Below are 18,323 nucleotides of genomic sequence, written 5' to 3'. Positions count from 1 at the left end.
TGACATACTTTCCAAATGCCCTGTCTGGAGAGGATGTTCACCGGTGTCTCTCATATCAGTGGTCAGCTGCCTTTGTAGCTTCTTAGGGGAGAAAAGGATTTTAGTTACTTTGTGCTGCTCTTCAGGGTCTATATTTTGAGGATCAGATCCTTTCGCTGCTTTTTCACAGGAATTAGGGGCTGTCTGTTCCCAATCCATGGTGATCATTACTTGATTAAATAATCCAGTGCAGGGATTTTCTGCTGGATACCACAGGCTCTAGTCAAGGTCAGCCAGAAAAATAAGACAATCAGGTAACTGCTCAGAGGGTTCTTGTTTAGCAGCTTGGCACCTAGTGGGCCTCAGACGAGGGGCAAGGCCACGGGAGAGGCAAGTGATGGCCGCATTTCCCTATAGAGCAAATTGGAGGTGAGGCTTCTCACCAGGTGCTCTGCAGATGCAGGATCAACTTATACTGAGCACTCGCCTACATCTGGCTAGCGGGGCCCATTCATTTGCTCTCCCAGGAGGTCTGCACTGTTCAGAGCGCTGCATCACACTCACCTGTCCACATGGACACAACCACATCAAATCCAGAGATCTCCACCGCCTCCCAGGTGCTCTGAACTCCCATTTCTACACATGGCTGCAGCCCCTCCTATGCAACTCTACTCCCCCCCACTAACAGAGGCTGATCCTTTGCCTGCTGCAGCAGGATGAAATGGGGAACCTGACTCCCAACCCTTGTATGACACAGCCCTGACCCCCAATGCTTCTCCGCTGCCTGTAGCAAGTGGGCTGTTGGCCAGACCCTTGCACCACACTATTACTACCTCTTCGCCTGAGATCCTCATCCACATTCTCCCTCCTGCCTTCGAGCGTAGTGTTTCCACTGCTGTCACTGCTCTGTATTGTGAGAGAGCTGCATGAATGGCCTGTTAGAGACATTGCATTCTGTTGTGGCAGAGTTGGAGGGTGGGCTAAGGGGGGTGGTGCTTGGATCTTAGAACGGGGTGGGATGGGAACTCTCCAGAGAGCATCTAGGAGATGCAGGAAGTAGCGCTGGAAATTCCGGAGCTGGCACTCCTTCCTGAGTTAGTACTGAGCCAACACCCCAGCAAGATGCAGGCTGGGGAGGGTGCCGTGTTGTGCGAGGCACCATCTTTCAGGAGAGGCGGAAAACCCAGGACCTGTTCATTTGGCATCTTTGATCTCCTGGTACTTTTCACAGAAAAATGCCACTTGATCCCGATTTTCTGGCAAAATTCTAACTATTGTCTTCCTAAAATTCCCCCTTGCAGTTTTGGTGGGATGCAGAATTTTCCTTAGCACAATAGCTTATATTGTTGGGTAGGTTCACATGTGCTTCTAAACAGCTGCTGAATTCCATTCCAGCACTGCCTGTATTTCAGTGGTGGGTGGAGTGATCCCTCTCAATCTTTTTCCTACCTCACAAGGGTCCTGTAAAGCTTAATACATTTGTAAAGCACTTTGAGCTTGTTGGATGAAAGCTGCCAGTAACTTTATATAAAGCAAAGAATTATTAATAATACTCTCAAACTCTCCAAAGGGTACAAAAAAATCACAAAGCTTTCATCTGGCACTGTTCATCCTCAGATATCAAGGAGCTTTCAGTAAGCCCACTTTGCAGAAAGGGAAACTGAGGCACAAAGCAATTAAAGTGACTGGAACAGAACCCCTGCCTCCCAATCCAGGGCTTTCTGCACATCACCACACAATCTCCCTGTCAGCGTTTTTTCATGTGCAATGATACAAGCCCTGGGAGGAGAACAAGCAGTGCTAAATGTTCACACTTCTTCCTTCTGGATCCAATTGAAGTGCTTTGTGAGTGAGGTGCAGGCTAGGGGATTGGGAAGCTCAGGCCTGACTGGAAACTCAGGATTCCCTTGGCTTTCGTCCGGTATGCTGTGGCTCTGACTGAGCTGCTTTGGGGTTCTGTGCTGCAGTTCGCTGGCACCAGGAGGTCTGAGCATCAGTTAGTGCTGCGCCTCCTGAGAATGAGTAATACCGTGAGGTACTGCTTGTCCGCAGCAGGCTGGTGTCATGGCATGTAAGTTAAAGGGTTCCGGTAAAGAGATCGCAAAGTGACACTGTTTCTGGAAAGGTTTCGGGGGGAGGTGGAGGGGATGCTAAGGGCACAGTGCTGCTCCCCAGCTGTTAGTTAGCGTGTCAGCCAGCCAGCATCCTGGGGGTGGGCTCACAGATGCACGTGGTGGTAGGCTGGGGTGGGAGATGCGTGGATGTGTGTGTGTGTGTGTGTACTGTATATATATATACACACCACTGTGACAGAGATACTGTGGAAGAATCACATATCAGAGGAAGCCTTGCTACTGACAACACACCCTCAGGTAGGCAATTGCTTGATAATACCGGCACTGCTTCTCTTTGTGTCAGTGGGGAACAGAGGACCACAAGGGCTCTCTCTTGCTCTCTGCATGCAGGTGCTTCTTCAGATCAGGACATCCTTTTAATAGAAAGACAATGGGAGAGGCTTTGGGTTTTGCTGAGATTTTTCCCCCATTTAAAGGGTTACAATGAATATATTCTCTTTAAGGAGTTTCTCTGGCTGAAAGGGACTGGAAGATCAGACCCTGCTTAAGATGCTAGTTTGGGTGAGTGGTTCAAAGAAAAAAAAAAGTTTTGCCTTCACAATCCAGTTCCCGAGAAAATCTTTCTTGGACCTAATCACATGAAAGACCAAATGCATCTGGAGAAGGAATTGTTCAGTATATCAAAATCTACTAACCCTGTGGAAAAACCACATCATCTTCTTAGTAATGTGTCTATTGATTTCTACCCTCCCTGTTATTTCTATTGATATTTATCAGACAGGTTTCATTTACATGGCTGCTCATTCCAGACATAAATATTTTGCAGGTGCCTGATCCTCAGTTGAACAGAATGGGGGATTTTTGTTTGCTAGCTTTAAAAAATGAATCGCTGTGAGCTTTGTGCAGTTATTCCCAGGATGATTTCTTTGACCCAGGCTCAGAATTCCCTCAGTCATGGCACCATTATTTTCCCCATTCAGTATTTCTAGCTCATCTAATTTAAAGCAAGAACAAAATAGATCACTAACTTTGGAACTTGACTGGAGAGTGTTCTCAAAGACATCTGAATTAGGAGCGGTGCCTTGTTCTTTTTGAAAACACACAAAAGGTAAACAGAATATTCTCGCAGTCACCCGTGCAGGACAAGGAGGTGTAGGAATGACTGAGATTCAACTGGGTTATACTGGAAGGAGAAACCTTTTCCCAACAATGCTCTGCCTCTAAATTGCATTTCTGAATCTACAGATTTACTGTATTTTGTAATTTGGCCAATTATGACCAATTGCACAATTTAGTGAATTAACAAGAGTATACACTTGCTTTTCTGCAAGCATCATATAAACTAGAGGAATCTATGGCCAATAAAAACCCTCGCTGAAATCTCACAAAAACCAGAAATGTAATTTTCTTCTTATCGACCCATTCTCGCAAAGGAGCGTGATTTCAATAATGTTTGTGAAATGCTTTGAGACACTCTAAAAATGTTAAATATTCTTATTATTTTGTATACATATGTCTTTTAAAACAGCATTTTCTGTTTTAGGAATCAGATTCTTCCTTGCTTACAGGCAGGCTAGTCATAACTTTATACCTATGGTTTGGAAGAGAGCTTCAGAGAGCAAAACTGCCAGGGTTTTAACTGTTGCCAGTGGGGGTCACCATTGGACAACGTTGTGGCTATTTGCTGAAATGAGTTGGACACACTCACTGTGACTAACAGAAGCTGACATCTGCTAGCCACAGTGTGTTCAGACCAAGGGCCTGAGCCAAAGCCCATTTGAGACAATGGGAGTCTTTCCATCTGGGCTTTGGCTCAGGCCCCACTTTGGTATGTGTGCATGAATGAATGAAAGAATGTTATGGCTGGATTAACTGTATAAATGTAAATTTTAGAGAATGCAGGGTACAATTCTCTGTCACTCCCTGGTATGGAAATCACCCTTTTCCTTGTCTGTTAGCTCAGTGAGAGCATGACTGATTCAGTACCGCTTCACCCACAGAGTAACAGCTCCACACACACCAACAAAGCTATAGAAAACTGATCATATTGTCGCCGATTCTTACTTTTATGGCTATTGATTCTGCAGAAGGAAAACTAGACCGTCCAGCCCATCCCAACTCCCCCTGTGGGACGGTTCCTACCTAGACATTGTGTCCAGACTCATGTACCAAGCAATGGGGCTTCTGCCCCGTCCCACAGGAGATTGCTGAGCAGCCAGTGGGGGGAAAGGGGAATTAATGATTCTGAGCCTGCTTGCACAAACGCTCAGTATAAAAGCATCAGTGCCTTTTAAATTAATTTTCCCAAAGACACAACAAGAGGGCAAAGATCCTGTCATTGGTTCTCTGCCTGGATAAAGTGCAATAGAAAATGCCTATGAGAGGATTTATTCTGTCTTTAGTACTGCCAGGCTCCAGCATTAGGCTTATCTGCAGCGTGAAGTAAGACTAGCTCTGAGCTGAAGAGTTCCTGACTGGCTTGGATACAGTAGGTCACAGGAACCAGTTCAGTCTTGACTTCTTAGGTTGTTTCACAGCAGTACTACCAAATGGCAACATGTTTTGACCAACAAGGTGCTTTCTGCCATGTTATCCGATGGGGAATTTCTTCCTAATATCCTGATACTGATCAGTTTGTGCCCTGATTCATGAGGACTGATGGGCCATGTAGTTTTTTATTCTAACTGGCCAGTACTTCTTAGTAAATGTTTAATTCATTTTTGAATCTTACTAACCTGTTCAACTCAACAACATCCTACAGCAGCAAGTTCCACAGGTTAATCATATGCTGCTGTTTAAAAACAGCATATTCTTTTATGCCTCCCTTTCCCCTTGTGTTATATGGGGAAGGATTATTAATGGATGTGCTTGGTTGATCTAGTGAGCTGTGCTCAGTACAAGTGGCCGCAGCATTATTCACAATTTTGTATACCGCCAACATGCTCCTGTCTGGAACCACAGATACCCCTCCAATAGCCAGACTCCTAATATCTGAATTGGTAGGCTGGATTTCCATAGTGCTTTACAGCTTGACTACTTGACAATAGAAATTGAGCACAATTAAGGTACATTGAGTGATAATAACCACCAATATTTTATGCTTCCCTAGCACATTCCATCCAGGGATCCCACACACTTTCCAAAAAAATGAATGAATCTGCACACCCTCGCCCTTCCCTGTCAGGTTGGAAGGCGGATGCCTTGTCCTGTCACCCTCCCGCGAGTGACCAGATGTCCCGATTTTATAGGCCTTGTCTTATAGAGGCACCTATTACCCCACACTCCCTGTCCGGATTTTTCACACTTACTGTCTGTTCACTCTACCCCCTGCCCCCTCCCAGAAGCTACATCAATATCCCTGTTTCAGGCAGAGATTTCTGCTGAGCATGTATTCGTTCTGGGAAGAAAATCTTTACAGCTTCATCTATACTTCTGCTAATTACGTGAATAAGGATACATTCTCCTCTTGACACCCCGTGGGTGGAGATGTGATGACTATAGGATAGTACGCTCGAGTGTCTTACGCCACCATTTGCATGACTGGGTGCCTCTCACAGAAGCTATCAGCATCTCTTTGGATTCCCTGCCTTCACACTTCCCAATTCATTCTCCCTCCCATGCTCCCTGCAGTTTATAAAGCCTCATAGTTCTGACCCTACTCACTGCTAGACTTAGGCTGGCATATTTTTGGCTACGTTTAACAACACAAAATTTGGAATTTGAATTTGATTGCAAGTCTATGGACCAGAGCCTCATCTATGACCAGCAGAAGGGTGTGGGTGAGGGTGGCTTCCCAATCCTGGGGCTGGTAGCAAGTCCCACGAGCCCTCGTGTAACTTAAGTCAACCTAGGGGCTGCTCTGAACTACCCTGGCTGGCTCTGGGCTCCAAAGGATTGCCAGAGTGCTGCATAGGAGGTGGGGTGGGTGAAGCCAGGGTACGAACTGATTATGCTGGCTCTACATTCACTAGCTGGGGAGTTGTGGCTGCTTCTTGACCATATCTCAGCCCTCTGTGCCCTTGCTCAGATCTCTGCCCTCCATCCCTGGGCAGAGCTGCCCGGGGTGTGGAGCAAGTGGGGCAATTTGTCCCAGGCCCCACAGGGGCCCCCACAAGAATATAGTATTCTATAGTATTGCAACTTTTTTTTATGGAAGGGGCCCCCAAAATTGCTTTGCCCCAGGCCCCCTGAATCCCTGGGACCCCCACCCCTCACTTTCTGACTGGGTTGATTTTGGGAGGTTTACGACAGCAGGAAGGTTCATAGCTGCTGCTCTGACCCCACCGCACAGTTGATCCCTTGAGAGCCACAAGCAATTGTGCGTCAAGCCAGGATTTCACATTGCACGGCAGTACAAATCAGCCACTTTGCTTATCTCTCTCACCAGAACATGTCTGTTCCAGCCAATTCTCTGTGGTGCATTTCATTCACTGGGTGATGATTGCTAGTGCCTGGAGAGACTGGGCTGATAAGATCTTTCAATTAGCAGGAAAGAAAAGACTCAATGGTTGTCTGTGTGTCTCCCTCAGCCACTCTGTGACAGCCAGTTGCAACCTGCCTTTCTAGGGCACAGTGAACTTGAAACCGCTTTGGGGGACAAAAGAGGTGTGGTAAGCTGCCTGGAGGGCCTGATTCTGATCCCAATTACTTTGGCATGAATAAGGAGTAACTCTGTTGCAGTTACATGGGTTACACTGTGTGAGTGAGGTCAGAATCAGGCCCATTGGAGTTTTCCCCTTTGTAGTATGGGATGAGCACAGACTTTGCCTAGTTAGTCTGGAAAGTAGAGAGAAATACTGGTCTTGTCCAGCAACTGCCACAAAAGTATCCCATTTATATTAATTATAGCCAACACCTGCCTCTTCCCCACCATGAGAAGCAATGAACCATTGGCTTGCATGGGAGCAGGATGGAAGCCACACACTTTCATGGACCTCAGTGAGTGGGGTGCCAGCCATTCTGGGCTGAAATAATAGTTAATAAACTCAAAGGAAAAAAGAGATCTTAAACAGTAGACTCCAATAAAAGGCTCATAAATTACTACGTGTTGGTAGGCATTGTTTTTTTTATCTGAGTCTTAATTCTAAGATCACCACAGTGCTTTCTAGATTGATTAATAGATTTCACAGTCAGAAGGGCCATTAAGATCATCTAGCCTGGCCTGAATGGCCAGTGTAAGTGCTTGACAGCACTTCCTACTGCTAGATCACTTTTCATTCACGGCTCTGAGGTGCTGCCCAAATGTGAGAGTTGAAAAATGAGAACAGGCTTTAAAATCAGAGCCTTGTAGTGACCAGATAAAGAAGCAGGAGATGCCACAGACAGAGAGATACCATGGATAGTAACAGTTAGCACTTCTGTAGAGTTTTTCCCATCTCCACGATATTCTGTTCACTTCAGTAATTAGCCCTATTAACTCTGTGAGACAGATCATCCAGGACTAGTACCCCCCATTTTACAGATGGGGAAACTGAGGCACAAAGGGGTGACACAACGTGCACAAGGACACCCAGGGAATCAGTGGCACCCCTGGGTTAGAACACAGCACTGCTTGGACCACTAAACTCTGCCTCTGTACATCGTGAGAGAAGAGATTACTCTGAATAACTTTTAGGGGTGAGTTGAAAGGGTGATTGCCATTCCCAGCTCCCTCTTCTGGAAGCTTTTGCCAATCCTCTGACTCATTCTGCCATCCAGCTTTAATGAGACTCAGCAAAGATTAAAGTAATTCCAAACCTTATCAGCGCTCTCCCTTGTGCAGTCGGCAAACAGCAAACAAGCTACTGAGATTAACCCTTCCATGCCCTCAGCATATGCTACTCCAGCCAGAGAGAATCTGTGTGTTACCCTGGTACCAAAGTGCAATGAATCTGATATGGGAATCTTTATGGGAATCTGCGTAACACTTCCACTCTGCTGGTAACACTGAATTAAGGAAAATTTGTATGAACCATCCCTTCTTAGCATCACTTCCATGCAGAAAGAAGCAGCCCAGCTTTCATCTTTTTACTGCCTTATGTGTTCCCTCTACTCAGCCTGGAAAAAGAAGCATGGTTTGAGGATCCCGAAGGCAGCCTTTTCCTCTCTACATTTGCCACTGTCACGAGCCCCAGAGAAGTTAACGAGGTCAGGCCACATCAGATTGGAACCAGCTCAAACACTTACCCAAGTTAGAGCTGACCTGGACTCAAACTGAGTCTTTGTTCTGAGGTGTCAGAGCTTTAGACATACTAGGTTTTTCATGGCACCGCACCCTTGATTCTCCTCTAATGAACGGATGTTCACTCCTATGCCTGTTCGATCCCTCAGCTTCTGTCTATTTACACTCATCTTGCTTCCCTCTACCCAAATCCCCTTTTTCTCACTCGTTGGGTTCTGATCAACCAATGAAATGAGCATTTCCAGAAGGACTAGAGTCACGGGACCATATTCAACAAGGCAACCTGGAACAACCAGGTGCAACATCCATAGATATCTCTGGGCCAAGTTCAGCAGTGACATACACAGGGGTGTGCTCAGATGCCAAGGTGATGGGGGTGGTAGAAACTCCTAAGATAAACAAACTACGTGTTAGCTCCAAATCTCAGACCTGCTCTGGTTACTTTGCCTGGTCTTGTACATGAGATGGCATATTCATATCCTGCACATTGACTGTACCTGTTTCCTCCTCGAACTGCTAGGAAAACACACCATGGTCCCATACCAGCCAGCAGAGCCAGCTGGAGACACCAGGGCCATGTACCATCCTAAGGGGCAGCAGAGGCCCAAGGAGCCATAATCCCTTCCGCAGCTCCCTCTCAGGTAGCACCAAGACCCCAGCTCAGGGCAGCACTTATCAGGCATGCTTGGGCCCTAATGGATTTCACTCCCTGACATCCCTCTGAGGAAGGTGAATGATCCCCATTTTGCAGATGGGATAAACGAGTCACAGAAAGGTGAAGTGACTTGCCCAAGACCGCACAGTGGTAGAGCTGGGAAATGATCCCAGGTCTCTTACCTTCACCACAAGACACTGGTCTGTTTCTCCCTTTTAGGCAGTTAATCTAGTCCACTGGCTCTCAACCTTTCCAGATGACTGTACCCCTTTCAGGAGTCTGACTTGTCTTGCATGCCCCAAGTTACAGCTCCCTTAAATTCTATTTGTTGACAAAATCAGACATAAAAATACAAGTGTCACAGCACACTATGACTGAAAAATTGCTGACTTTCTGATTTTAGAATTATATAGTAAAAATAAATCAATTGGAATATAAATATTGTACTTACATTTCAGTGCATAGTATGTAGAGCAATATAGACAAGTCATTCTCTGCATGCAATTTTAGTCTGTACTGACTTGGCAAGTGCTTTTTATGTAGCCTGTTGTAAAACTAGGCAAATATCTAGATGAGCTGATGTACCTCCGAAAGACTTCTGTGTACCCCCAAGGATATGCGTACCCCTCGTTGAGAACCACTGATTTAGTCCAGCCCTCAGATGCCAGTACCAGGTGATTCCCTGTGAATATACTCCAGTGCATTGTCCAGTCTAGTTTTCCCTTTGGGAGATTCTTCCATATTCTACATACATATGTCCCTGGGTTAGCTATACACTGCACAGGTGCCATGTCAGGTGAATGAGGCAGCACCTGCTGTGGGCACCACCTCAACCTCAGATCTGTGCTACATGAGGCAGCTCTAACAGGGATCTGATCACTTATTTTCGGTAAATTGATGCTGCAGCAGTAGGTAGTTAAATAACATCATCCTATGACCACATTCCAACCCACTGACAGTATCATTGCAGTAAACTGTACCCAGTGGGATGATTTTAAAGAGGATTCACAGTGTAATATGCAACCCTTCAGTTCTGCAGGTGGACTCATCTCCCTGTAACAAAGCCCCTTTTAAATCTCTTTCAGTGAGGCACTCCAGGCCCAGCCCTGTACACCCTTTTCACTGAAGTCAAGAGAGCACTGCATGCAAACTCTATACATGAGGGAGGTATGCCCATCCTCTTCGCATGAGCTAGGGGCCTGGATTCTCGTCCCTGTCTGGAATGAGACAGCTGGCACAAAGGGAACAGCACAAGGATCTGGCCCTAAGTGTCAGAGTATCTTCTCTTCCAGCCTTCTCTGTTTTCCCACCTCCTCTCTCTCTCTCTCTCTTCCCCCAAAGACTTTTAGGGGTTCCACTAGTTCCTGTTTTACACACATCTCAACAGTAGGGTGACCAGATGTCCCAATTTTATAGGGTCAGTCCCAATTTTGGGATCTTTTTCTTACATGGGCTCCTATTACCCCCCAACCCTGTCCCGATTTTTCCCACTTGCTGTCTGGTCACCCTAGCTCAACCCAGAAACCACAAGCAGAAGCAAAAAGAAATGTTGTGCTCCAAATCCTGGCATTACTGAAGTCAACAGGGCCAGTTCTGCTCTCACATCAGTTTAACACCCGCTGAACTCCACTGACTTTGACCAGGTTACTCTCAATTTACCCTGCCATGAGCAAGGCCAGAATCAGGTCCAACTGGCGTTGTGCCACTGACTTCAACTGCATCAGGATTTGGCCCTCGTTTCTTAGGTCTGTATCAAACATCTCATTTTTGTATTTGTCCAAAGACAATTACAAGCTGGATCGTAGACAGAGCAATAAATGCTGCACTCAAGCATTATACCTGATTGCTTATTGCAACAAGGAGCTGGTAAAAAGCATACCCAAGTGCTTAGTTAACCTTGTAGCCTCCCAAATCATTCCAATTAGACAGTTTCCTCTTCAAATTTGTTTATCCCCTGCTATTGTCATCAGAAACACCCTAATAAAACCAATTCACCATGTTTTTGATTATACGGGTGAATGGGAATTTCAGCTCTGAGCGGCTAATCATGTGAATAAAAGCGGTTATCCCCACTGTGCAGAACGACACTGTGACAGATAAGACTGGTGTGGAGCAAATTACCTTTCCTTATAAAAAACAATTCATTATTTTTATTTTTAAATAGCGACATGCACTAAGCTTAAAGACCTTGATCAAGCTATTCACCTAGGGGAGTAAGATTGGCAAATGAGCCTCTGGAACGAGATTCACATCTGCCTCTTCTAAGCTAAGTTTATTCACAGTGGCAAAAAATGTAGTCTTAAGGTGCAGGTTAGAAAAGTGAGGAATGAGATAAGCAGCTTCTTTAAATGCTACAGGCACATCTCAGACCTGTTGTGACTGTCCACTCCTTCAGCAGGCTGGGGCCAGTTCAGGGAAGCCCTGGCTAGTCTAAACTATGCCCATATGGCTATGATCCAAAGGAACAAGCTGCCATCTACTTACCAGAGCACAGAATAGTCTGGCTATGCCATCTTCCCCTCTGCCCCAAAGAATGACCTGATATGCCCCCTACACTATGGGCTGCAGAAGGAGGAGTCAGTTAGCCTGACTTTATGCCAGTGGAGAACCAGGGGCGGCTCTAGGCATTTTGCCGCCCCAAGCACGGCAGGCAGGTTGCTTTCAGCGGCTTGCCTGCGGTAGGTCCGCCGAAGCCACGGGACCAGCGGACCCTCCTCAGGCAAGTCGCCGAAGGCAGCCTGCCTGCCGCCCTCGCAGCGCCAGCAGAGCACACCCTGTGGCTTGCTGCCCCAAGCACGCGCTTGGCATGCTGGGGCCTGGAGCCGCCCCTGTGGAGAACTCCTCCATGCAGGGGCATTCCCCAGCTGGGGAGATCTGGCTGCTTTCTAACTTCTTCGCACCAGGACCAATGCCCAACAGGACCAGAGCGGGGCTCAGGATTGAATCCCACTGTTCTTCTATTCATCCACATCCACGGATGTGTGAGTGAGTAGAATTTGTGCTGCTCTACACATCGTCTCTGGATCCAGGCCTTGGTCCCTGATCAGCAGGAGCTCCTGGTCCTCCATATATAGCTCAGGGAGAACAGTGCCAGCCACAGGAATGCCCCGTGCTGTCCCAGCTCATGTCCAGTTCATAGGGCTGATCCCCATTCATGGATTGTCACCTCTGAGCAGAATCTTACAGTGTCAAGGGAGGAAATGAAAGTCAAACTGCAGGAAGGGGGCCTTCCAAAGCCTGCCAGCTTCGTGCCACACTTGCTTGATGCTGAGGATGGGAATGCGAATCACAAACAGAACATCCCACTAGACAGGAGACATAATGCAGAACATCTGTCACCACCGTGCTTTGTGGGAGTCATTGCCCCATGCAGGGGAAATGCAGATCAGGAATTTCACAGGAAGCAGAGAGACTGGCATCCCTACTGTGTTCAGCTTAAATCACCGTGGTGACAGGACCCGGCCTGCAATGCAGCGCTACTCCTGGACTCTGCTCATGAATAATGGCGTGTCATGTCTCCTCTCTCACTGTCATGCAAATAAGAAAACCTGCTTCTTCTGTGTGCCAGGACTCAAGTCCTTGTTCCCCTTCTCCCAGCCTTGCTGATTAAATACAACAGCTGAAGAGGGAGCTTTCAGCTAGGTCAGACAGCCTATATGTACTTGCACAGCACCACAAGCCACTGGCAGGAGTCCTGGGTACCACTTCTTCAGCTCTGATTCACTGCTGCACCTTGATTGAGTCATTTCACCGCTTTGTGCCTCAGTTTTCCTATTTATAACATGGCAGTAAACAATACCAGTCTCACAGAAGTGTGAGTCTTCATTCATGGCTATAAAGTGTTTTCAGCTCTTCAGATGAAAGGTGCTTGAAACAAGGTAGCATGGTCTTCTGTTAGCCCATTTCAACTATCCCAATATTGACTGGGTACATGTCATCTCAGGATGGGATGCAGAGATAAAGTTTCTTGACCCTTTAAATGATTACTTCTTGGATCAGCTAGTCCTGGAACTCACAAGAGGAGAGGCAATTCTGATTTAGTCCTAAGTGGAGTACAGGTTCTGGACCAAGAGGTGAATATAGTTGAACCAGTTAGTAATAGTGACCATAACATAATAAATTTAATAACCCTCTGGGGGGGGACACCAATGCAGCCCACCCCAGTAGCATTTAATTTCAGAGAGGGGAACTACACAAAAATGAGGAAGTCTGTTAAATAGTAGTTAAAAAGTACAGCGCCAAAAGTGAAGTCCCTGCAAGCTGCATGGAAACTTTTTAAAGACACCATAATCAAAGCTCAGTTTAAATGTGTACTCCAAATTTAAAAACATAGTAAGAGGACAAAAAAAAAGTTCCACCGTGGCTAACCAACAGAGTAAAAAGTGGAAGTTAAATCCTATTGAGGAAAATAGAAAGGAGCATAAATTCTGGCAAGTGAAGTGTAAAAAGAAAAAGAAAACATAATTAGGACGGCCAAAAGAAGAAATTAAAGAACAGCTAGCCAAAGATTCAAAAAGTAACAGCAAAAAAAAAAAAAGTACATCAGAAGCAGGAAGCCTGCTAACCAACCAGTTGGGCCACTAGACAATAGAGATGCTAAAAGAGCACTCAAGGAGAATAAGGCCATTGCTGAGAAACTAAACTAAAACTAAATGAATAAGACCATTGCAGAGAAACTAAATGAATTCTTTGCAACAGTCTTCATGGCAGAGGATGTGAGGGAGACGAACTTGAGCCATTCTTTTTAGGTGACAAATCTGATGAATTGTCCCAGATTGAGGTGTCATTAGAGGAGGCTTTGGAGCAAATTGATATATTAAACAGCAATAAGTCACAATGGCGAGATGCTATTCACCCGAATTCTGAAGGAACTCAAATGTGAAATTGCAGAACTACTAACTATGGTTTGTAACCTATCACTTAAATCAGCTTCTGTATGAGATGACTGGAGGATAGCTAATGTGACGCCAATTATTTTAAAAGGCTCCAGAGGCAATCCTTGCAATTACAGGCTGGTAAGCCTAATTTCAGTACCAAATTTGTTGAAACTATAGTAAAGAACAGAATTATCAGACATGTAGATGAACACAATTTGTTGAAGGAAGAGTCAACATGGTTTGTGTAAAGGGAAATCATTCCTCACTAATCTACTAGAATTCCTTGAGGGGGTCAACAAGCATGTGGACAAGGGTGATCTAGTGGACACAGTGTACTTAGATTTTCAGAAAGCCTTTGATAAGGTCCTTCACTTAAGCAAAGCAAGCTGTCATAGGATAAGAGGGAAGGTCCTCTCATGGATCAGTAACCAGTTAAAAGATAGGAAACAAAGGGTAGGAATAAATTATCAGTTTTCAGAATGGAGAGATGTAAATAGTGGTGTCCCCCAGGAGTCTGAACTGGGAACAGTACTTTTCAACAGGTTCATAAGTGATCTGGAAAACAGGGTAAGCACTAGTGAAGTGGCAAAATTTGCAGATGATACAAAATTAATCAAGATAGTTAAGTCCCAAGCAGACTGCAAAGATCCTTTTCTCACAAAACTGGGTGACCGGGCAACAAAATGGCAGATGAAATTCAATATCGATAAATGCAAAGTAATGCCCACTGGAAAACATAATCCCAACTATACGTATAAAATGATGGAGTCTAAAGTATCAGTTACCACTCAAGAAAGAGATCTTGGAGTCATTGGGGATAGTTCTCTGAAAACATCCACCCAATGTGCAGCGGCAGTCAAAAAAGTGAACAGAATGTTGGGAATCATTAGGAAAGGGATCGATAAGAAGACAGAAAATATCATATTGCCTCTATATAAACCCATGGTACACCCACATCTTGAATATTGCATGCAGATGTGGCAGCACATTTAAAACAAACAAAAGAAAGTATTTCTTCACACAATGCACAGTCAACCTATTCATGGAGGATAGGTCCATCAATGGTTATTAGCCAAGATGGGCAGGGATGGTGTCCCTAGTCTCTGTTTGCCAGAAGCTGAGAATGGGTGATGTTGTACTCAAAGTGCTATACGGGATCTTTTCAGAGGGATTAAGGCAAAACGCCACATTTATTAGTAATACAGGTATTAATTAATACTCTATCATATGCATATGATATATTACAGTCATGCATTCACACACACACACACAGACACAAACACACTCCGTCTTGCTGTTGTTACCAACTAGTTGCTCCCCTTAACTGCACTGGCCAGGTGAGTTAGATGGGGGAGGGGTGGAGCCGGGCTTCTGCCGATCCTGTTCGATGCTCCGATGGTGACAAGATGAGAACCGGGGTCCTTCTGCAAGACACCTCGTATTTATAGCAGCTTCCCTCTTATGCAAATCCAGACCAGATTCAAAATCTGGGTCTGTGTCCGTTGGTCTGTGTCCGTTGGTCTTTGTGCTGCTTTTTTACTGGGTGTTGTCCCAATGCTGCTCAAAGAGGGCATTTTATAAAGAAGGTGCTTGCTTCTAATCCCTGAGAACGTCAATATGTCTGCTCTTCTTTATTGGGCCCACTTGACAAGTTGTATTGTCTTTTGCTCTGGCTCCCATTCCCTCTTTAACTGTTGTAGCTGTCTGGAGGTGGGTGTCTTCCAAGCCTCACTCATTCACACCTCATTCAGTCAATGGGGCAATTGATTACAGAGTGGGGGAGGGGGAGATCTTATTCTACTTCTAGCAAAAAGGAACGTTTCTTTCACTTTAACTATACTATCCTTAGGGGCTATAACATTTGATACAAAGTTTTCTACCATTTTTCTAATACAGAGTTGTATGAGAGAGGCACAATGCCAAGTCATATGAAATACAAAATCAAACAGTGAACAGAAGTTACAATGCAGGCAAGTGTAGTGAATGGTGAACAGAAATTACATTAATAAAGTGAACAATTAAAAACAATTTCATTTATCAGTTCTACAGTGACAGGGGATGGATCACTTGATGGTTACCTGTTCTGTTCATTCCCTCTGAAGCACCTGGCATTGGCCACTGTTGGAAGACAGGATACTGGGCTAGATGAACCATTGGTGTGACTCTGTATGGCTGTTCTTATGTTCACATTCTCAGCAGCTGCTGACTGATTTTGGCACCTGTGGAAGTGAAAGTGGGATAGGAAATTAGGATCTGAGGTAAAAAGGTCCTTCAGGTAGAGCCTTAGAGAGAACCAGACCTGGGGAGAAGTCTTGGGTTGTCATATTGTCAATGACAAGGGCTTGGAAGCTTAGATAGAAGAGTAACTTGTATTCTAGTTGTGTTGGCGATAAGAGAGAGGCTAGAGAGGCCGACAGAAGTGAAGTGAATACAAACAAGCTGAAGTTGGAGAAGAGGATGTCTCCAAGGACTGGGAATGAGATGCAAACACCTTCATTTCTAGATTACTAGCTCAGACGGGAGGCGGTCTCTGCCTGGTTCCTAGCAGACAGGATCCACATCCCACAACCACCTCCCTAATTGGCTTTAAATCAGCTGCCTGGGCTGGCAGCCTCAGCCCAGAAACTATGATGGGTCACAAAAACATACTTCCCCTCACCACCCATATGTCATCACTCCAGGGTTGAGGTAAACTTTGCTTCTGGATACCTCTGTTGTCTAGACAAATTCCATCTCCGGCTGCCAATCCTTCATCAACACAGAATTAACTTTTAAAACCTCTTTCAGTTACACTGAAGCTTAACTGAGCTTGCTTTGGGTTTGAAGAGTGCCTCAAAGAAGGGCAGAATTGCAGCCATTGATTTTAATGTAGAAGTGACAGTGCAACTTGGCCCACTTTAGCTCATTGATATGGAGTTTTCCTCCAGCACCATCTCATATACAAAATTAATGTACCAGACCAGCACATCTATCACTGAAGACAATGTGAATCGTATGAATGTGTCTGACAACAGAATTTGATCCCATATGTTCAGCAATATCTCCCTTATATGTGTCACTAAGAGCTGATGGAGTATTATGAGTAATACTGTTTGTTATGGATTTAGCTGCTCTTTAAATTAGCAAATTGTTTGGAAACCCAATTTGATTGCCTATGACTCTATTCATTACTCACATTCGCTGAACAGTTTCGACAGAAACATTTTCAGACCAGAGGCTCTTCATCAACAGTTTACGTTGACTATTCGCACCTTTTGTTCCATGATCTTAAAGTGCCTTACGAACAATTGAATCTCACACTGCCTCTGTGGAGCGATGCAACCTGCAATTTAATGATGGGTTCCTGATCTGAAGAAGTGAAATGATTCACCCAAGGTCACACAGGGAATCAGTGGCAAAGCTGGTAATGGAACAGTGGAGTCCTGACTATTAGTTTTGTAAAACCATGGACAGTTTAGAGAAGCACCAACTGATTGGGGCAAAAGCAAATGCAGCATCTGTTTCCAAAAATGAAAGCGTGATCCTGGCAGTTACTGACCAGTCAGACCACATGCACCTTGTTAGTGTACTGGGAAAATAATCTGGTTGCTTAAGAGGTTTTGCAGCTCTGGTGACTCAGCAATGGGAGAATTTCTCTTTCTAACAGACCGCGAGTGATTTCTTCAATGAACTACTTGTCTTTGTTTCTCTGTTCCCTAGGTCTTGCAACTGCCACTATGGGGGCTCTGCTGTGGGATCTCTTGCTGCTGTGCTTGTTTGCCCACGTGCTTGGCGACTGTCAGAGGGACTGCCTGAGCTGCAACAGACACTTGTACAACCAACAGGACAACTTCAATGTTCTCGTAAGTCAGTCAAGGCCATAGCCTCACTCACTCTCCAGCAATTGACATGCAGCTGTCCCAGGTGCATCAGAAAGGCTGCCTTGTCCTGATGTCATCAGCAGTAGGAATAGATAACATAGGCAATCACCTAGAGCCCATCAGGAGGTGGGGGGCAGTAGAATTGGTAAAGTGCTTCACTGGACTAAATGTGCCCTTCTATCCCTCTTTGTTTGTTTGTTTGAAACATACCAGGGTCATCTTGTACCCCACAGTGAGATCCCCATCTGCACCCTTCCACTCCAGAATCTTTTATCCCTTTGCATTAGTAGCCACGGCAGCCTTATGCAAAGGATTCTCAGGATCATTTGGAAGTAAGGGGGGAGATCAGATCCGTCCATCACCTAGGGCTTCCAGTGACAGACCTGGGGGCTGCTTTGCAGGAAAACTATATTATCTACGAACGTGTCAGACATCCAGCTATATTTTTATGGCTGCAGATTAAGATGATCAATGGCTAGTGCAGGGGTGGCCAATCTGGGGCTCTGGAGCCACATGCGGCTCTTCAGAAGTTAACATGCTGCTCCTTGTATAGGCACCGACTCCGGGGCTGGATCTACAGGTGCCAACTTTCCAATGTGCCGGGGGTGCTCGCTGCTCAGCCCCTGGCTCTGCCCCTACTCCATCCCTTCCCTCCCCCTCCCCTAGAGCCTCTTGCATGCCATGAAACAGCTGATGGGGAGGTGCAGGGAGGGAGGG

At 45.5% G+C, this 18,323-nt stretch overlaps 1 protein-coding gene across 1 annotated transcript in view; it reads left to right on the top strand.

The window, feature by feature from the left end:
• Positions 1-2,314: 2,314 nt before the first annotated feature.
• PNOC (prepronociceptin) overlaps positions 2,315-18,323 on the top strand; it is a 39,066-nt gene continuing 23,057 nt past the window's right edge. Inside the window, exons 1-2 of the mRNA XM_032790517.2 lie at positions 2,315-2,351; positions 17,446-17,588. Of these exons, the coding sequence (XP_032646408.1) occupies positions 17,463-17,588 (126 nt within the window). The 5' untranslated portion in view covers positions 2,315-2,351; positions 17,446-17,462. The remainder of the gene's footprint in view (positions 2,352-17,445; positions 17,589-18,323) is intronic.

Source organism: Chelonoidis abingdonii, chromosome 3 (genome assembly GCF_003597395.2).
Source record: "Chelonoidis abingdonii isolate Lonesome George chromosome 3, CheloAbing_2.0, whole genome shotgun sequence".
NCBI classification, from domain to species: Eukaryota; Metazoa; Chordata; order Testudines; family Testudinidae; genus Chelonoidis; species Chelonoidis abingdonii.
Note: the sequence above shows the minus strand (reverse complement) of the source record. Positions and strands in the feature narration are given on the sequence as shown.